Genomic DNA, 21905 nt, shown 5'->3' on the forward strand with positions numbered 1-21905 from the left:
TTAATCAATAGGCAGACAAGGGGCAGTATTTATAGTGACACTTCCTCTCGCATTAAACTTCAGGGCCCTCCAGGTAATCACATTACCCGTTATGTTATCGTAATTAATAAAATCTATCATTTCCTCATTGGAAAGACTCTTATTCCACATATTGATATCGGCAATATCACCCTGGAAGCACTGCAATTCGTTAAACCCTCCTCCGTATAGATCCTGTTCCTGCCCAATGATAATATAAGGGACACCAGTAACGGGGAGTTTATTGAAATTTTTGCTTTGGTAAAAGTCCTGATTGACCCATAATGCTACATCTCCAGTATAAGAACTCCACCCAACACACATGCCGGTCCATTCATTGAAATTTGCCCTATGTAGGCGGATAGGGAGGATCTTAGACATCGTCAATGTAACTTGTTCGTGGGATTGGGGAAACAACATAATTCGGAAAGAATTTGGTACGTCCTCAGTAGCCAATGAAAACACGATCAACCGCTTTTTGAGAATCGCTTTGAATCTCAGGCAGAGACTTAGTTCATGGAATGGACCATTTTGCGAAGGAATGAGGCGAACGTAGGAATCATCTGAGATTTTGTTGAAAGTGAACACGTCATCATTCATATCTATAGGAAAAGAGAATACAAAATGAAAAAATTGATATAATAATTAAAAACAAGGTCAACAATATTGTACAAAGGTCAGAACAATATTATAGAAGTTCGCCAGTCGAAAACAAGATTTAGGGGGCATCACACGCAGCATTTTTAGGAAAAACACCACATGTTTTGTGACTTTTTTATGGCGATTTTGAGGTTTTTTAGGTAGCGTTTTATTCTTTTTGTCTTATGTCTTTTGGCAAAGGTCAAGCCGAAGGTCAGATGACAGCAGTACCAAGGAGAAGATGAGAGGCAAGACGTAGCCAAAGGTCAAACACAAGGTCACATGGGAGTGGTATCAAGGAGAAGATGAGAAAGACGGGATTAGAAGTCTGTAGCTGAGACATCACAATAGATAAGTGCAGAAACATAGCGGTGTAGAGACTCTTAAAGGGAATGTGACCTATTGTTTAATTCAAGTTGTTATGTTTAACATATTTTCAAAGGATTTTTGGTGAGTTTTTTTAAAATTGTTTCAGTTCATTATATGTAGTAAAAAATAATCCTAAAATCTTGCAGTTTTCACTCCAGCCACTAAGCCTCACGACTGACCCTTCCTGTTCTGTAGAGATCACTTCTCATCAGTCATCTCATTATCATCACAGGCAGGATTACACTGACAGATAACACATCTATATATAGATAACACAATTGATAGACTAATCGTTCCTGTTCTGTAGAGATCACTTCTCAGCACTCATTTAATTATCATCACAGGCAGGATTACACTGACAGGTAACACCTACAGTATATATACTGTATGTATATTTATATATGTATATATATATATATATACACATATATAAATATACATACAGTATATATACTGTAGGTGTTACCTGTCAGTGTAATCCTGCCTGTGATGATATATATATATATATATATATATATATATACAAGATCCGCCATTGACAAACAATAGGTGATGGACAGAGCTCCCCTCTTCCCCCCTCCCTGCATGATGACCTTTGCACAGGTCACGGAGCATGCCTAGAAAACTCTCCCACAGAAGTTAGTGGGTCATCTCCAGACTAGTTGTTAGGGATCTGCCAGGTACTACGTCTAGGTATACTCCTGGGATTAATCAATCCACACCTGAGGCCAGACCTGTTCGACTGAAACCATCTCCCACCAACCAGGGTGGCAGGCTCAGGAGTGGGAGAGCCTATCGCGGCCTGGTCAGTCGGAGTTAGCTCCGCCCCCTGTCCTTTATTACCTGCCGTGCTCTCTTCCTCAGTGCTTGTAATTCTTCTGGATTCCTGGCCTCACTGCTGCTTGCTCCAGCCTGCTTCTGCCGTGCTTCTGCCTTGCTGCAGTTCCGCTTAACCTGCTTTGCTTTGCCCCTGGCTTGCTTCCTTCTCCGTGCTCACTTTGGTATACTCCACTTCATCCTGGTCCTGACTACTCGTTCACCGCTCCGTTTCCTCGCGGCGTTCCGTGGCTACTGCCCCTTCCCTTGCGTGTTCCCTGTTTGTTCTCCCGTGCACTTAGACAGCGTAGGGACCGCCGCCTAGTTATACCCCGTCGCCTAGGGCGGGTCGTTGCAAGTAGGCAGGGACAGGGCGGTGGGTAGATTAGGGCTCACTTTCCCTTCTCCTCCTTCCTGCCATTACACTAGTGTTTCCTATGGTCCAGGTCGCTGCTGTAAAGCATATCTCTAAATGCTGTTAAGAGCATATCTGGCAAGATGGCTGTCCTCATGTAGTGAAAATAAAAAAGAATATGTGTCACTATCTGGTTTTAATAAGTAAAAAAATAAATAAATATATGTGATACATTCCCATTAAGCAGTGAGTGTCAAGAGTCACAGGATTTAAATCCCCCACCCGAGTGACTCCATAGCAAAGTGCAATGCAGTCTGTCAAAGCCTACGGAGTGGAGGTGGTGGGGGGGGGGGGGGAGGCAAGTGCAGATGTGGGAGCTGGTCGGTGAATAATACATGATATACAGAGCTATCTCCCATACAAATGAATGCAGGTTTGTTATAACGTATATTGATCATAATGTGTAATGTCATCACATACAAAGGAATGTGAGACCCCAAAAGTGCAGGTATGTAAATCTTACCTGTCTGTCCTATGATACCAGAAACAGCCAGTGAGCAGTGAATCATCCAGACCAATATTTTTTCCATTCCCTGTGGACTGGAAATTAAATCTAATTTAGTTTTCCTCACTTCATAAATGATAGAATTCTGACTGCATGAAGCCACCACTAGAGGGAGCTGTAAATACTAATAAACTCTGTATAACTCTGTATGCAGTGAGCTTCCTCTAGTGGCAGCTAAAATCAGCCACAATATTAGTGCCAAAGCAAGCAGGGACAGAAGTTCTCTGCCAGGTGCAGACCATCATGGGTCCTTTAGCAAATGTGCCATGCCGCTATGATCGGTATGCCACTGCTTTAACCATAGAAACAGTAAGAATCAGGGTAGAAGCAGTGATAATGTACAGTGAATGTATATTTACATCAATAACTCCTACAGTCAAGTTTATTAACCCCTTAGTGACCAGCCCATTTTAGGCCCTAATGACCAAGCTATTTTATTCGTTTTTCTATAGTCGCATTCAAAGAGCTATAACGTTCTTATTTTTTCGTTTACATAGCTGTATGAGGACTTGTTTTTTGCGGGATTAGTTGTGCTTTTTAATGGCACCATTTTTGGGAACATATAATTTTTATATTAACTTTTATTAACCTTTTTGGGGGGGGGATTATAAAAAAAACCTGAAATTCCGCCATTGTTCTATGCGTTTTTAAATTGACGCCATTCACTATGCGACGTAAATAACATGTTAAGTTTATTCTATGGGTCGGTACGATTACGCCGATAGCACATATGTAGAGGTTTTTTTATGTTTTACGACTTTTGCACAATAAAAACTCTTTTGAACTAAAATTATTTGTTTTTGCATCGTCGCTTTCCAAGAGCCGTAATTTTTTTATTTTTCCATCAATGTAGTGATTTTTTGGGCTTGTTTTCTGCGGGACAAGACAGAGTTTTGAATGGTACTGTTTTGGGGTGCATGGGACTTATTGATTCATTTTTATTATGACTTTTTGGGGGGCAATGGAAAAAAATTGCAATTTCGCCATGTTTTTTTGCGTTTTTTTTTTACGGTGTTCACTTTGCGGTTTAAATTACATATTAACTTTATTAATGGAGTCATTACGGTCGCGGCGATACCACATATGTGTACTTTTTTTTTTTTTTACACTTTTACTAAATAAAACCACTTTTTATGGAAAAAAATGGTTTTATTTATTTTTTTACTGTACTTTTTATTAATAATCTTTATTTCACTTTGATGACTTATTTTATTAGTCCCACTAGGGGACTTTACTGTGCGATATTCCGATCGCTGCTATAATGCTTTGGTATACTTCGTATACCAGAGCATTATTGCCTGTCAGTGTAAATCTGACAGGCAATCTGTTGGGACGTGCCTCCGGCGCGTCCTAACAGGAATATGTCCAGGACAGACCTGGGGGCTTTTATCAAGCCCCCGGCTGCCATGACACCCCATCGGAGACCCGCGATTTCATTCGCGGGCCGCCGATGGGTGACAGAGGGAGCGCACTCCCTCCGTAAACAAAGTTAAATGCCGCGGTCGCTATTGACGGCGGCATTTAACGGGTTAAACGGCCGCGATCGAAGTAAACTTCGATCGCGGGCGTTGGAGCAGGAGCTCAGCTGTCATCAGACAGCAGAGCCCCGGCTCCTGCCTGCACGGGAGACCCGTGCAGCACGGGAGACCCGTGCAGCACGGGAGACCCGTGCAGCACTTAGACTAGGCTGACGTGAAAAGGCGTCAGCCTAGCCTAAAGCCCATTAGTGACCGACGTAAAAAGGCGTATTAGTGGTCACTAAGGGGTTAATTAAAGAAGCACTCCGGCAGATTGTTGTTGCTTTTTTATTTTTTTTGCACATATCCTGCTAACTTACCAGCAACATTCTAGAAGTCATTTATTTCTTTCCAGCTCAGTTGCATCTATACATTTTGAACCCTTTCATTATGGGCAGCTGTGTCATGTGATCTCAGTCTGACCACCAGAATAGATCATGCTCTCATGTGTAGACAGGAGGTCACTCTCCTCTGTGGCTGACTTTCTCTGAACTACAGGATTACATCATCACCTATCAATCCCTCCTGGAAGAACTGAGACCCCTCCCCACCCAGCATCCTCCTTGTTCCTCTTTATGCCCCCCCATGTACATAGTGCTGCTGAAGAAATTATTTGTGCCTTATCTAAGGGAGCAGGAGTGCAGTCATATAAAAGGTGAGTTCTTACAATGATTTGCTGCAGAGTTGTAACCCCACTGACTCACACTAACTGTCTGTACATCTTTGTGCTGCATTAAAAAAGTGTATTTCTATGAGATGCTGCTACTCACTGTCTCCTGTGTAACAACAGACATGAAGAAACCTATCACAAGCAGATTGCAGAGGAGGCAGGCTGAAGCTGCATCACACAGGATACACTGCAGTGTGAGGACAGAAGTTCTATATCACTGTTCTATCACTTGCTGCACTTAGGCTCTATTCACACGACAGGGTCCGAGTGTTGGTCCGTTTTGCTCGGCCGTTTTGCATCCGTTTCTGTTCTGGGCCGTGTTTCCGGTTTTAATGGCCGATTTTGACCCGTTTTGCATTCGTTATTTTCTCTGTCCGTTTTAAAAACATATGAATTACATTTGTCAATTTTTTGCCACACACTTCCCTCTGTAGTCCACACACTGCCCTCTGTAGATACTGCCACGGCCTCCCTGTAGGTAGTGCCACACAGCCCCCTGTAGGTAGTGCCACACATCCCCCCTGTAGGTAATGCCACATAGCTCCCTGTAGGTAATGCCACACAGCCCCCTGTAGGTAATGCCACACAGCCCCCCTGTAGGTAATGCCACACAGCCCCCTGTAGGTAATGCCACACAGCCTCCCTGTAGGTAGCTCTACACAGCACCATTTTACGTAGCACCCCCCATAAATGGCACCTGCTACCTTCCCGTAGATAGCGCCACTGTAGGGAATCATTCCAGGAGAAGTCCCTGACTTCAATCTCCATATATGGAGAGTGAAGTCAGGGACTTCTCCTGGAGCGGAAATACCGGCCACAGTGCTGGGGATTCCGCTTCAGAAGTCCCTGACGTCACTGTGTCCATATATGCACAGTGAAGTCAGGGACTATTCCTGGAGCGGAAACACTGGCCACAGCGCTGGGTATTCCATTTCAGAAGTCCCTGACGTCACTGTGTCCATATATGAACAGTGAAGTCAGGGACTTCTCCTGGAGTGGAAATACCGGCCACAGCTCCGGGGGTGCCGCTTCAGATGTCCCTGACGTCACTGTGTCCATATATGAACAGTGAAGTCAGGGACTTCTCCTTGAGTGGAAACACCGGCCACACCGCCGGGGATTCAGTTTGAGGAGTAGGGGACCGTGCCAGGAGAAGTCCCTGCCGTCACTGTCCATATATAGACAGTGAAGTCAGGGACTTCTCCTGGAGCGGAATCCCCGGCCACAGCTTCGGCAACGCTGTGTCTGGGGATTCTGCTCCTACAGGGAGAAAAAAATACCCTCCTCCTCCTCCTCACATGCACTTCGCACTGTGAGGAGGAGAGGCCGAACGAGCGGCAGAAAGCTCGGCCGTCAGTTGGGTCACATCCGAGTGACAGTAGATCTTTACACGGCCCCATAGACTTCTATGGGAGCCGGGAGAACGGCCGAAAATAGAGCATGTCCCATTTTTTGACGGCCGGGTTTACTGTCTCTAGACAGCTGACATCACAGATTTCTGCCCAGAGACTAATCATCGTGGTCTCTGGGCATGTGATCATTGTGACAATCTGTCACAATGATCACAATACTATCACCATCAGCGGGTCTTCCCCATAATTACGGCACCCCCCCTGCACCCCTCTCACGTCTCCCCCACGCGACAAACCTCCCGCCCACATCGTCCCCCCCTCACGATACACCCCTGGCGACAACCCCCCTGTATCTTCTACCTCTCCTGGCTTCTCCCTCTCCTCTCTTTCTCCTGAGCTAACGGGAAGATCACTGACAAGATGTTAGCCGGTCATTTTGTGGCAGGGCTGAAATGCAGTGGAAATTGGGTTTTTGTGATTAAGTTAATTTTCATGGCAAGGAATAACTTTACAATTAATTACAATTAATCTGATCACACTTCATAACAATCTAGAGTTAATGCAAATTGCCACTAAGAAAACTGAAGCAGCAAACTTTGTCGAAAACCAAAATTTGTGTCAGTCTCAAAACTCTTGACCAGGACTGTGTATGCAGACAAATACAGTGGACAAACATAGTGTAATACATAACGAATTGATAAATTAATATCGCAGGTGCCTGATAAAATCATCATTAAGATATGAATACATAATTACTGGAGAGGTCAATGCCTCTTATATAAGGGTTAAAGCGATATATGTATTTCTTTCCTCAATAAGATCAGTGTATCCCCGTTTTGTTGGGACATATTGACCATAAGTGTAAGAAAAACGGGATATTTTCACACTGAGTCTCTAGGTCACATAGCCACATTAAGTCAGATCTATTTGCCTCTATTCAATACAGCGAAGTAGTCACATGCGCAATTGCCCGATTCTGAGCTGCTTCAAGATGACATACACATTGGGGCGAGAGGGTCGCTGAGAATCCATCAAGGGTGAGAGGCATTTACCTTTCCGGTAATCATATATTTATGTATTATGATTTTTTTTTAGGGCACCCATGGTATTAATTTACCAATTATTTATGTATTATACTATGTTAGTAGTTCTGCCTTGATCTCTATTATTGTCTATTGGAAAAGACGTTGGACCGTCCTACGAGCCATGCTCCGTATCTTTGTCCAGTGCTACCGATTTCATTTCCCAATGTAAGTATTCTGTGTTCATGATAATCAGTCTCTATGTATAAATCTAAGGCATAATTAGAGTACAAATCCAACTGTAATGTATGTAATAATATCTAGCCTGCTTGCTGATGGTTTCCAAGAAGCATTAGAGTATTATAAATGGCACTGAGTAAGAACAAAGTGAAAACTACAAAAAACGGTAATAAAGATATATTGTAAAGATGATAAAATGAGTATAATTAAAATCCATTTAAGTTCAAAGACTCCTTACCTGACTATGTATTAAGCTGTACAGATATGGACCGGTTCTGAATTCAGCAATATTCAATGATAAACCTTCTGGAATCTTAATTGTATTTAAGACACTGCCCTTCCTGCTGTCTTATCTATTTATTGTCTTAGATATTACATAAAATGTGGTCATGTTCCTTTTTTTACTTTTGCAATATAACATTACATTATATGACATAGGGCAGGAACGGGGGTTGTCTTGGACGAAGACGGAACGTGTAATGATGAGGGAATATGTGCTGCGGATGAGGAGATCATCATCACTACTGTTATATTCTAATTATAAGATTCTCCTGAAATGTCTGTATTAGTAAATACTTGTATTCCCCATAAAATAACAATTCTGGAACATATTTTCTTATAACTCTGCATTGTACCGTTCCTCTGTTATTCTTCCTAGAAAATTCTGAATAAATTGGCAACTGGGTGTAACCATTCTCCTTGTTAATGGGGCGTGTCCCTACACAGTCTGAGACTGTGAGCACTGATTGGACAGTGTCAGTCTGTGTAGGGACACAGCCCCAACTGGTAACACCCAGTTGTCAATTTATTCATAAACTTCTAGTAGGAATAACAGAGGAACGGCTCAACATAGAGTTCTCAGAAAAGATGTTCCAGAATTGTTATTTCATGGGGAATACAAGTATTTACTAAAACAGACATGTAAGGAGAGGTACAGGTTCCCTTTAAAGGTTTTTTTTTTCAGTTCAGGAAGTCATAGTATACCGCTAGTATATGCCATCACTTCCTAATCGGTGGCTGAGATGGAAGCCTGGACTTTTATCTTCCATTTTATATATTATTCTCAAGTTTTAAAACTACCGATTCAGTCTTGTTCTTCTTTTAGATGTCTCACCGCGAGCTAAAATGATATTTCCTCTTTCTTAGACAGACTATGAATCTGCTTACATAGCTAAAATATATAATGTCTGAGCACGTAGCTAAAATATGCTGACTACAATTATACAAAACATGTGATATAAAATGATATAATGTGATTGAATGTGATATAATGTATACGTGTTCTTTTCCAGAATAAAATCCCTCGTGATTTAGAGGAGGAGGAGACATGGTCAATATTGATTGGATGGACTGAAGGCCATTACCCCTCTTATGTGATTGGAGGGGGAGACATGGCCAACACCCCTTTTAATTATATATAATCTATGTATTATTTGCTAATAAACTAGAGAATCTGATTGCACTTACAAAATGTGTGAAGTGTGTAGTTTCTCTCCGAAGCATCGTCAAGCTCTCCCACATATTTGAAACCAGATAAGAGACTAGGAGGTCCAGTTGATGACCTGCCTAAATTGATGACCTTTAACACCCTTAACAGTGGGGGTCTGACTTTAAGGACCCCCACCCATCCTCAGAATAAAAGGGTTTCAGCATTGGCTAAGCTCCTTCACTGATTTTCCTGCACAACGATGTCCCTTTAAATTTTCTGTTACATATGTCACTGGTCAGCAGTCAGTGGTCCTCAGTCTGTTACAGGACAACGACTAGTCTCTGAGTTCTCACATCCCATAATGTGATGAAAATTAAGCTAATTTATCTCATCTCCCATGATGCTTCACGCACATTATTAGGAATCTGCTGATGATTTTATCATTTTACCTAAATCCTACTTGTCTGGTCTCCCAGATTGTCCCAAAATAGTGGCGATCTCCAGACAAATCTCCCAAAAATAATGTTATCAGCCACCACTAGGGGGAGCTAGCTTTATATGTATTTATATTGCTGCCCTTAAAGAGGCTCTGTCACCACATTATAAGTGCCCTATTTCTATATAATGTGATCGGCTGTATGAATTTCCTGCCGTCACCAATTTTCAGGATGGAGATCACTGATCATACCGCCCATTGAGTTCTCTATATAACAGATTCATCCATGATCTCTCTATAGATGTGAAGGTTTTATAGGAACGTCTCAATAGACAATTGACTGAATCTTTTCTTTTTCTTAGCTCCTCATGCCGACCAACCGGGAAGCTCAGAAGAAGAACAACCCAAAACTACACCAATGATGGTAGGCCAGCTGTGCGAAGATCTGAAGGAGGAGGATGACAAGACAGAGGCAGAAGAGGCAGAGGACCGGGAGGAAGACGAACAAGAAGAACATGAGGAGGAAGACAATGATGAGGAGTCCAACAACGAGGAAGAAGAAGAAGAGCAGGAAGAACGAATCAGGAAGACAACGATGAGGAGGAGTCCAACAAGGAGGAGGAATTAGAAAGCATAGATGTAGACCATGAGGAGAATGAAGTCACTGAGGAGCATAATGAGAATGAGGAGGATGAAGAGAGAACTGTTGAAAAGGTAGCAGACACCACTGGACAGGTCAGGACGAAGATGAGAAGAGTTCAACATCAGGCAGGAAGAATATATAAGATTTGCCAGCATTCCCTCCTCCGTTACATCCACAGCAACCTCCGAGGAAAGAGGAACATCATCTGGACCACCCTCCTCAGACCAATGTGCCGGTGATGTAATGTATGGCACCAACAACAACTGTAATATGATTAATAATCTGATAATAATAATTGTTAGGTTAAATAAGCATAAAAAATGTAATAGACATAATAACAGTATAAGAATAGTATTTTAATAGGTAGAGTATAAGTATAAAATATTAGCAGTAATAACATAAATTATATTAATAACATCAGCAGGTTTGATCCAGGGTTCTAGGATTGATCGCCTTTTCCCAGGGTCAGGAAGGAATTTCCCCCCTGTGGCACAAATTACATATAATCGAGGCCAGCTCATAGCTGCCATCGATTTTGCTTTGTGGCGCACGGACAGCCGAAGATGTGCCAAACTCATGAAACATGCTCTAAATCCTTTCTCGTAGAAGTAAAGAGAAATAAGACGTTTTCCCTTCCAGTCTACTGAAGATCACGTATCACCCTGAAGAAGACGAATGTCAGAGACTGGACCCGTATGTGTTATCTGCAGTTCTTACACTGGAATTATACAGTAATGGGTTAATAGGGACGTTATACAAGGAAAGGTTTCCAAAAAGGACACACCATCTCCAGACACCCTTTTATTATCATAGTTGAGGAGCAGGAGTCATACGGGACTCCCCAGATGTACTGCAAAATAATGAAAGAGAAGATGCTACCCTCTCTACACACCCCGGTCATACTTTTTCAGCAGGACGATCACCCCGAATATTCTTAAGAAAGGGGAAAGTGCCGTGGCTAGAAGGTGCCTCGACTCCAACCCTATTGAGAACCTGCAGCACTCCCAATCAAGCACGAAGGCAGGAGGTCATCCTGCAGGAGTGGGACAGGATAGATGTGACAATATGTCCTACACTTGTATACTCCATGCCAAGAAGAGTCAGTGCAGTACTTAATGTTACTTATTAGTAGATTTTAGCCAACGGTGTACTCATTTCTGCAGCCCCGGATTACAGCATAGTTGTTACATTTCTTTATTTTGCAGATATTAATGACAAATCTTTCTATATTGTAATAAGTATATGTTCAATAAATGACAATTTCCCTCCTTCCTTTCATGAATTGTAACTGTAATCATTTAGAAATAGAAATTTCTCCTTATCTACAATCTAAATATTTTGCTGGTGACCTGTGTAATTTACATCATTCTATAGGGAGGACAATGTGTCACCAAATCAGGCACCGGAGAATGTCATAAGGCACCAGAAAACTAGTGAAGGCGCAGAACGTTTCGATGGGAGGTGCTGATGGACGGGGTTGCGTCTCATGCCCATCCTCAGAGGCCATTATCAGGACGGGTGCGGCGGTGCTATCCAGGGATAAGACTGGACGTGGCTTCACAATGCGTTTAAACAAGGCAGAAAATCTAAAGAGCATATATTAGTAAACTCCCTATATTCCCCTTACCCCCTCTTTTCACAGATTATATATAAAGTGGACAACCCTTTAGAGGGGTTCTGTGGGACTTTTAAAGATTGGAGAGTCTCTACTTGTTATTGTACCTTAACAATAAGCTAATCACAAGCGTTCCCCAGACCCTCGGCAATCACTGGTTATCTGTGGAGGAATACTGGCAGTAAGTGTTCAATTTCCCTGCAGTGCCCCCACAGGGGAAACTAAGCATTACACAGTGTCCAATCACATCAATGATTTATAATACAGCCCCCCACACTGCAGATCAAGGCAGCAGATCATACATCACACCATCCACATGCTGCTCACCGCTTTATACTAGAGGAGGCTGCCTGTATGAAGACCTGGCTCTCTGCAAAGTAGGCAAGTGTGATAAGTTTGGATATGTGTGTGGCATTTCTGTACATACATATCTATATATATATCTATATACACTGATCAGCCATAACATTGAAACCACCTGCCTTATATTGTGTAGATCCTCCTTGTGCCACCAGAACAGCTCTGACCCATCGAGGCATGGACTCTACAAGACGTCTGAACATTCTTGTGGTATCTGGCACCAAGACGATAAGTCCTGTAAGTTGTGAGGTGCGGCCTTCATGGATCGGACTTGTTTTTCCAGCACCTCCCACAGATGATCGATGGGATTGAGATCTGGGGAATTTGGAGGCCAAGTCATCACCTTGAACTCTTTGTCATGTTCCTCAAATTATTCCTGAACAATGATTGCAGTGTGGCGGGCGAATTATCCTTCTGAAAGAGGGCACTGCCATTAGGGAATACCGCTGCCATGAAGTGGGTACTTGGTTTGCAGCAATGTTTAGGTAGGTGTAAAGTGTCACATCCACATGAATGTCAGGACCCAAGGTTTCCCAGCAGAACATTGCCCAGATCATCACACTGCCCCCGCAGGCTTGTCTTCTAACGTTGCACACGCACCCGGCCCTCCTCATGATGTAAAAGAAAATGTGATCCATCAGACTATTTTTCCTGCTTCCAACACAGATGGTGAAAACAGGCGGAGGGCACAGTCAAAAAATCCAGACAAGAAGTTAAGAAACCAAGCAGGTCCTTCACTCCTCCCTGACAGCACTGAGAAACGCTGCCGATATACCGTACACCTCGTGAAGTTGAAAGGGATGATTAACCATTAGCTCTTTACAACAGAACGTATGAGCCACGACAGACAATCTCCAGCATCCACCGATCATGTTAGCGACCTAATAGTATTACAACTTCTATATCACACAGAAATCGGACAGTAGAGAGTCCAGGAGGCTATGAGTCCATCCACTATTGTAGGTACTAGTTCTTTATTACATGTCCTGGAGCATCCTCCACTTTCCATTTCTCAACCCTCTGATGAGGAGGAAAATTAGAGTAGTCAGAAATTGAGGATGTGATGATAGAAATAGGGGATGGAGATAATTCAGTTTCCTTGGTACTGAAGAGGGTGAGGATGGAAGTAGTAGTCTATGCCAAGAAGTAATGGAAAAGGAAGCAGGCAGCAGCTGGAGAATGAGATGAATTCACTCTAGCAGATGTGTGGGCGACATGTGTCCAGTGGGTGAGTGGCATGAGTGTGGCATGTGTGCATTTTTTTTTTCTTAAATACATATTATATATTATATATTTTTTATCACTATTATTAGGGGTGATCACATGTTTTCAGCAATTTTGCCAATTCACCTTAGAACTGGAGTGATATATTTTTTGTACAAGGGACCTTTACTATGTGACTATTCCTGTATACAGATATTACTCCGTTCCGTAATTATATATATATATATATATATTTATATATATATATTTATATATATATATATATATATATATATATATATATATACATATACACATATACATATACATACACACACATTAAAGTCCAACAGATCACATAAGTCATGACATCACAGTATCGGTGATTCCATACCAAGTCATGATGATGTCACAATATGAAGAGATGATAAAAGTTCCAGTTCCGGACACATCCGCTGAGGGTGATAGAATTTGTGGAGAGAGATTTTTGCTTTTCAATTGTGCAAAAATGTCAAATAAAAAGCGCAAACGTTGCTTTATTATCGAATCTGATACAGAGGACGCCGGCAGTGATGACCAGGTGAGTGGCGGCTTGAATGTGAAGATATTTTAGTTCATATTTCTATTTGAGATTACAATTTTTGGGATTATAAAGGTAAAATAACAACTTTTTTATTTTTTTCTTCATAGTTATTGGTCAAGAAAAAGTGCCGTGAGATTTTTGAGTCGGACACACAGGACAGCGGCAGTGATGAGAATCTACATCAGGTCGGTGGTCACTTCTCTACAGTATTTAGTTACACTTTTATATTGTTTCTTCTCCTTCTTTTAAATTGTTTGGGTCTTATGTTTCATTTTTCCAGTCTCACCTGCCTATTCCAAGGTCTCCAAGTAGCCTTGAGGATGATGATGGTTTCTTTGGTCCCCACCTGTTACATATAGAGTCAGGTATACAATAAAGATTTTGTAATGATCATCATTTCTTATTCTTGATCAGGAAAACTGAATTACTGATAAGTTTATAACACTATTTGTTGTATTTTCCAGAGCCCAATTCTCCATTCAGCTTCGTGCAGAAGGAGGCAAGGTAGAGTATTTCTATATAAACCATGTTATCTAGTTCATGTTATCTGGTCACTAGGTGGCAGTATAATTACTCTCAGATAAGCTGTTATGTGTGTTTCCATATTGTGTATGTTCTTAGAATATTTCCATTATTAATATGTGAACTCCTAATATGTTTTATTATCAGGAGACAGGAGCGTCCCATCAATAACTGTTTCCTGAGAGACCTGACTTCTCCTAGATCCAAATATGTGACCAATTTCCATCAGAACAAACAGGAGCTGACAAGACGTCTGTACGAGTTCTACAACCAGAGCGTCTTTGACAATCAGGTATACGGTCAGAAAACATCCGTGTATCATAGATGTAAAGGTGTCTCTGTCATATTTCTAGATTTTCTCCTTCCTTCTTCTGTAGCTTCCTGAACACATGGACATCAGCTGGAATAAAAGGCTGAGAAAAACATGCGGTCGCACCGGCTTCCTTAATAACAATGGAGATCGCAGCGCCATTATCCAACTATCGGACAAAGTCTGCGATTCTGCAGGTCGGTGTCACATCATGGACCATTTCTAGATCTGCTGCTGTGAAATCTTCCAAGTGTCGTTAATACTGATTGTAATTATTTCCTCCTCTGTCTTCAGAACGAGTTAAAAACACATTGATCCATGAGATGTGTCACGCTGCCTGCTGGATCATCGATGGACGAGCGGAGGATTGCCATGGCCGGCTATGGAAGTTCTACTGTGAGGAGGCCAACCTGGCTCACCCTGAGCTGCCACCCATTACACAACACCATGATTATGAGATCCACTACCCGGTGGTCTATGAATGCTCAGGGTGCCAATTCAGGTAAGATTCCATCTGTTATAAAAGCCTGGCATTGTGTCAAGCAGAGAAAGACCGGACCTGAGGCTGGAGGGGTCATGTTCTAGTATTTCTGTCCTCTTTCTGTATTATTTAAGTATGTATAATCAGTTAGTTACCACCACTGCTTGCTTTACTGTTGTCTGGAGACTAGTCTCTACAGAAAGAATATTAGGGGGTTATACATCAGTTATTCTGGATCTGTTTGGGTTTTTAGGATTTGTCTTTAATATAAGCTTTTTCTCCCCCTAGAGTTGGACGATGGACAGAGTCTCTTGACACTGAGAGGTTTCTGTGTGGCTCCTGTCACAACAAGATGGTCCTCGTGACCAAGAACTGAGAAGATCCATCAGTAGCCATCATGTTCCATCATAAGCCAGAATAAAAACCAGCAAAGATGGCAGCACATAGAAGAAGTCATCCAGAAGACCTGTGGAAAGTGACATCTCTATCTTCCACCACAATATGGTCATATCATATATTTTGGGGCGGCACGGTGGCTCAGTGGTTAGCGCTGTTGCCTTGCAGGATCGGGGTCTCGTATACAATCTGACCCAGGACAACATCTGCATGGAGTTTGTATGTTCTCCTCGTGTTTGCGTGGGTTTCCTCCGGGTACTCCGGTTTCCTCCCACACTTAAAAAAAATATACTGATAGGTCAAGGATGGTGATCCCTGTACAGCGCTAAACTATATGCTGGCGCTATAAAACCAACCACAGGATATAAATCCATCATTAAATAAAACATCTCTTATAAAGGACAATTTTTGGTTGTAATGTTGTATGGCGTCAGTAACTCAGTGTACGGATTATTTACAAGAAAATTATGGACCATAGAATCGTGTGCTAAACTGGAAGAGTCAAAGAGGTTCTGCAGCAGCTGAGACGTGTAATATAACATTGTACAGAGCCCCAACCGCTGCTGCTACATCTGCATATAAACAAGGGGAGTTTCATTCCAGTCATTCAGACAACACCTAGAGACTATAAGGCTATGTTCACACGGAGTATTTTGGGGGAGGAATATCTGCCTCAAAATTCCATATGGAACTTTGAGGCAGATATTCCTCTCCCTGCACGCCGATTTTCGCGGCGATTATCGCGCCATTTTTCGCCCGCGGCCATTGAGCGCCGCGGGCATAAAACAGCAAGAAATACGCTTTCTCTGCCTCCCATTGAAGTCAATGGGAGGTCAGAGGCGGAAGCGCCCGAAGATAGGGCATGCCGCTTCTTTTTCCCGCGAGGCAGTTTTACTGGGAAAAAGACGCCGACGCCTCCCATTGAAATCAATGGGAGGCGTTCTCGGGCCGTTTTTGCCGAGTTTTGCGATGCGGTTTCCGCGTCAAAAAACTCGGCAAAATACCCCGTGTGAACATAGCCTTACATAGGAACAGATTCTGCCCATTCCCTTCACCCTGGACACGAAGCGCTCCTGCCGCTGAGCTCCCTTGTAGCCTCCATATTCCTCTGTTGGCAGAGATGGGTTCAGTACCAGGAAGCTGCATGTGGCACTATATGATGGGCACAGGGGCGCTGCTAGACTCTGGAAACATCGTGGGCACAATATTGGTAAAGTAAGACATGAACATTAAAGGGGTTTTCATGTCAGAGACATTTATGACATATCCACAGGATATGTCATAAATGTCAGATAGATGCGGGTCCCACCTCTGAGGCCTGCACCGATCTCTAGAACGGGGCCCCCTAAACCCCGTTCTACCACTCTGTATTCCGACGACGCGTGTGATTCCCGACCATGAAGAAGAAAACAACCTAGCTCGCATTCTACGCTGCTTCCGTAACTGCCATTCACTACTATGGTAGCTACGGAAACAGCATAGCACAGCGAGCTAGGCTGTTTTCTCCTTCATGGTCGGGAATCACACGCGTCCGCCGGAACACACAGTTGTAGAACGGGGTTTAGGGTCCCCGTTCTAGAGATAGGTGCGGGTCCCAGTGGTGGGACCCACATCTATCTGACATTAATTACAGCACAAACAAAGGGTAAGTCCAATGACTGGCGCCTCTTCTCCCATCTTCATCCTTAACTTTCCCGTCTTTGCCATTTGGTGTAAAATCTTCCAGCTATGACACACCTCTGGTGTGTTTTCTGCCCAGGTTCCTCTAAACAACACATACCTCACAGGACAGCCACAGATTGCCCCCACAACAGCCTCAATGTCCTGTATGGCAGTCACAATGCCCCATCAAAAATTTTAGAGTAGCTCCTTAAAATGGTGGCACATCCTTGGTCGTCAGGAGCCTCATGTGGCCCCCTGTGTTTGTGATCTGAAACCTGCCTCACTTGGTTCTAGAATGGAAATGTTATTTGCTTGCTGTATTATTTCAGCAATATTTGGGGATAGTATAAGGATCCCGGAGAAATACTTTAAGTCTATTGGACTTCTAGAGATAATTGAGCCAATGACTTCGTCAGGGTCCAAAAGAGAGATCCACATGCATGCGTTTCCCCCTTCTTGGCTAGATAGGATCACCAATGGCCATCGGGGTACCCCTATATTCCTGAGAAGTGTGGGTCCGAGAGGTGACCAGTATATACACTACTGCTAGGACCATAACTAGAGTACACTGGGCCCCAAAGCAAACCTTTAAATTTTGGGTCCGTTTTTAATTTTTCTACAGGTCTTCCCTCCTCAGCGTACTGTAGGCCCCAGATCATACATATTTATTTAAAGAATTTAATAGATATATAGAGCGATATGAGACAGATGTCTCATGTGCCCTCCCTTTATTCCGATCCCTTAGACACCCTGCAGCTTCGGCTCCCCTCTCCCCCTTCACACTGGTGGCAATCAATGAGCACAAGCATCGGTGATAACGCGTTCCTCTAAAATTGCCAACCTTCTTGGCTCTGGATCTTCATCGACGTCCTTCACTTGGAAAATTGTTCTATTTACGTATTCACCACGATCTTCTAGATATTACATTAAAAACGTATTCAGTAAATTGTGATTTTTTTTTTTGGGTAACATTTTGGTGTAACATTTTTATTATATATGCCAAATAAACGGGAAAAAGTTCTCTGCATGAATCTTCATGTGATCCCAGGCCTGATGGGAAATGAAGTAATTTTCAGTACTGGTAAGCACACAGTGATGATATACTCACTTGCCATTCCAGCGAGGTGAAAACGGGAAGGAATAGAAAATTAAGAGGGTGCCGACATCTAAGGTAAATCATTATAGAAATATATCCAAAATACATCCTCGGTCAATATGGCCCAATATGGTGATATTATTTGGGTCATGGATAGAAACGGTATGTGATCACCTGGTTTATTAGTTGTAATGTTCTATTATATAGACCCAGTATGGCACTTTCTTGGTGCAAATGGCACTATTATATGTGTACTGGTATTAATTATGTAGTATCGTGGCATTGTATGGCGGTATTACTTTTAACCCCTTAATGACCAGCCTATTTTTGACCTTAATGACCAGCCTATTTTAGACCTTAATGACCAGGCTATTTTTTAAATTTTTCCATCGTCACATTCCAAGAGCTATAACCTTTTTATTTTTGCGTCGACATAGCTGTATAAGGTCTTGTTTTTTGCGGGACAAGTTGTATTTTTTAATAGCACCATTTTGGAGGACATATTATTTATTGATTAACTTTTATTAACTTTTTTTTGGGGGGGGATAGAAAAAAATCTGACATTTCGCCACTCTTTTTTGCGTCCTAAATCTACGCCGTTTACCGTGTGGTATAAATAACACAATAAGTTTATTCAGCGGGTTGGTATGATTGCAACGATTTGACAGCTCCCTGCTCTGTTTATGTGTATAGTTTTTGTATGTTTTACTAATTTTACACAGTAAAAACTCTTTTTTTTTCAAAATTATTTGTTTTTGTGTCTCCATATTTGAAGAGCCGTAACGTTTTTATTTTTTCGCCCATGCAGTTGTATGAGGGCTTTTTTTTTGCGGGAAGACTTGTAGTTTTTATCGGTACCATTTTGGAGTAGATGCAACTTTTTGATCACTTTTTAATCACAAGTCAGGATTCACAGAAAACAGCAATTTTTCCGTAGTTTTTTATTTAATTTTTTACGGCGTTCACCGTGCGGGTTAAGTTATGTAATAGCTTTATAGTCGGGGTTGTTACGGACGCGGCGATACCAAATATGTGTAACTTTTTAACTTTATTTTGGTTTTTTAATACTAAAGCAGTTTGTAAGGGGAAAAAGTGGGTTTTTCATTTTTTTTTCACATTTTTTTTAAATTAACTTTATTAAACATTTTTTTTTACTTTTTTACTAGTCCCACTAGGGGACTTCACTATGCGATCCTCCGATCGCTATTATAATACACTGCAATACTTTTGTATTGCAGTGTATTATGCCTGTCCGTTTAAAACGGACAGGCATCTGCTAGGTCATGCCTGTGGCATGATCTAGCAGGCAGTCGCTCCAGGCAGACCTGGGGGCCTTTATTAGGCCCCCGTCTGCCATCGCAAACACAGACACTCGGCGATCTTATCGCCGGGTGTCGGTGGGAGAGAGAGGGAGCTCCCTCCCTCTCTCCAAAACCACTCAGATGCGGTGCTCGCTATTAAGCACTGCATCTGAGGGGTTAAATGGGTGAGATCGATACTAATATCGATCTCACCCGGCAGAGCAGGGACGCACCCAGCCCTCAGATTTGACAGCTCCCTGCTCTGTTTACTTATTCCGATGCCGCGACGTAAAAAGTCTATGGCATCAGAATAAGGCCCGTTAGTGACCGACGTAAAAAGACTATGGGCCGGTCACTAACGGGTTAAACTCGTGGTGGTTATGTATGAACCAAGGATGTAACTACCAGGGTTGTAGGTATAGCAGTTGCAATGGAGCTCAGCAGCTAAGAGGGTCTGCCGCCACCCGCTCACTGTATTATTGCCACTGGAAAAGGGGTAACTCCGGATGACAGGATATTTTACTTTTAAAGGGTAACTAAACTTTTTAAAAACTTTTAACGTCATAGTGACATGTCAGAAGTTGATCACTGAGACCCCCACCGATCACTAAAACGAAGCGGAATATGTGCTAGGGTGAGCTCTGTGCTGCTTCGTTTTTGACAGGCTTTCCCCGGAAAGCTTAGGGGTGTACTGACTCATAGACTTTCTATTGAGCCCATACACCGCTCCGAGGAAAGCCAATCAGAAACCGAAGCAGCACAGCGGTCACCCGAGTGATTCTGCCGCTTTGTTTTATTGATCGGTTTTCAGTGCTCGGACCCCCACCAATCAAAACTTTTGACATGTTACTATAACATGTCAAAAGTTTATTAAAAGTTTAGTTACACGTTACTTTCCTGATACAAGATGTTGCTCATTGTGGTCACAGCGTGGGAGACCACATTTTATATTTTGTTTTTCGTCCCTTTGTTTCTTCTCTGATATTTTACAGATGTAGCCATTTTTATCTTGAGTTTGAACGTATTAAATACACAGTGTCAAGCAACTTTAATTTGATGTTTTTAATGGCTTTTCAATGGCTTTTGTTGTGTGATATCACGCTGCAGCAAATTATCAGAATCAAGATAAAGATGGCTACATCCGTACACAATCTACAGATGTAGCCAAGTTTAGATGCTCCAGAATTGTTATTTCATGGGGAATACAAAATATTTATTAAAATAGACACGTCAGGAGAGGTGACGGGTCCTCCACAAAGTGTTATTGTGTCTGATAGGTGGGCTTCCTAGCTTGGGGACCCGCACCTATCTCCAGAACAGGAGTCACCCGTTCTCTGTCAGGCAAAGAGTAAACGGAGAGGTATGAGCTCTCTCCATTGATTCCTATGATAGTTATAGACACAGCTGAGCCCAAATGTCTCAGATGGGAATATCCCTTTAACTATGACTATGCAAGGATTCGGAGCTCTGTATCAGTAAAATAGAGCTCCGTCCACTATTATGAAATAGGATTTCGAACCTAAAAAGTAAATGTTGTAAAAAGGAGGAAATTCACTTTATAATACACACTCAACTTGTAACGCGTAGAAAACTCAGACGACTCCGGAGATCTTTTTAAAGATGTCCTGTGTCATACACGTTGTGTAAATCCCTCCTATTGCTCTTCCTGTTTTCTTATTTTTATTCACTTAACAGTGAAAAATTGTCTGACATGTAAATAAATACAAGAGAAAGAAAAAAAAATACAGGAAGAACAGTTATGTAAATCATAGAGATGATCTATATATAATACATGGTCGGATCCTCTCTTCACATCGCTGAAGGAGCTTTCTGTTGGGGCTCGTCCGGTCGAATACATTAAAAGGTAAGGAGCGCTATCTAAAATACTATATTTTTTATGATATAGAAAGGGCATAGAAGCACAACATGCATTAAAGGGGATGTCCCATCAGGAAAAGCCCTGTCCATATGCCCTATTAGAGCATATTGATATCATAGAAGGGGTCTCCCGCGCAAGACCCCTAACTATGAACCGGAGCAGAGTGCCGATAACAAGCAGAGGGCTTCCGCGGTTGGCACAATACATCCGCCCATGTATCACAAGGACAGCCATTCATCTGAATTGCTGCATGCAGAGCTATCCTTAGGGGTGTGTGGTGGCACAGGACACATCATCTGCCCCTGCTAAGGGGGCACCTCAGATGTCCTAGCACCCAAGGCTTGTGCCCCCCAAAAATGTTAATATTAATTGTATAGCTTTATTAGTTCTATACAACGTCTAAAGGTTGTAAGAATACTTTATGTA

At 42.3% G+C, this 21905-nt stretch overlaps 2 protein-coding genes across 2 annotated transcripts; one reads left to right on the top strand and one right to left on the bottom strand.

Annotated features, from left to right (window-relative positions):
- On the bottom strand, positions 1–2792 carry LOC142664995 (mucosal pentraxin-like). The gene is made up of 2 exons (XM_075844522.1): positions 2721–2792; positions 1–620 (listed from the first exon to the last, which is right to left on the bottom strand). Exons 1-2 carry the CDS (start codon positions 2785–2787, stop codon positions 1–3), a joined length of 687 nt encoding a protein of 228 aa, XP_075700637.1. The 5' UTR covers positions 2788–2792.
- Positions 2793–14737: 11945 nt separating this feature from the next.
- On the top strand, positions 14738–15935 carry LOC142664903 (germ cell nuclear acidic protein-like). The gene is made up of 3 exons (XM_075844328.1): positions 14738–14861; positions 14959–15166; positions 15434–15935. The coding sequence occupies exons 1-3, from the start codon at positions 14744–14746 to the stop codon at positions 15519–15521; spliced, it is 414 nt and encodes a 137-aa protein (XP_075700443.1). The 5' UTR covers positions 14738–14743; the 3' UTR covers positions 15522–15935.
- The last annotated feature ends 5970 nt before the right edge of the window (positions 15936–21905 follow it).

The sequence above is a fragment of the Rhinoderma darwinii genome, chromosome 12 (assembly GCF_050947455.1).
Source record: "Rhinoderma darwinii isolate aRhiDar2 chromosome 12, aRhiDar2.hap1, whole genome shotgun sequence".
NCBI classification, from domain to species: Eukaryota; Metazoa; Chordata; class Amphibia; order Anura; family Rhinodermatidae; genus Rhinoderma; species Rhinoderma darwinii.

Excerpts from the sequence above, each read along its gene's own strand:
- LOC142664995 (XM_075844522.1), bottom strand. The coding sequence starts at position 2,787 with ATGGAAAAAATATTGGTCTGGATGATTCACTGCTCACTGGCTGTTTCT. Across the intron at positions 621-2,720 it reads TGGTATCATAGGACAGACAG|ATATGAATGATGACGTGTTC; the intron begins GTAAGATTTACA and ends CTTTTCCTATAG.
- LOC142664903 (XM_075844328.1), top strand. The coding sequence starts at position 14,744 with ATGGACATCAGCTGGAATAAAAGGCTGAGAAAAACATGCGGTCGCACC. Across the intron at positions 14,862-14,958 it reads CAAAGTCTGCGATTCTGCAG|AACGAGTTAAAAACACATTG; the intron begins GTCGGTGTCACA and ends CTCTGTCTTCAG. Across the intron at positions 15,167-15,433 it reads TGCTCAGGGTGCCAATTCAG|AGTTGGACGATGGACAGAGT; the intron begins GTAAGATTCCAT and ends TTCTCCCCCTAG.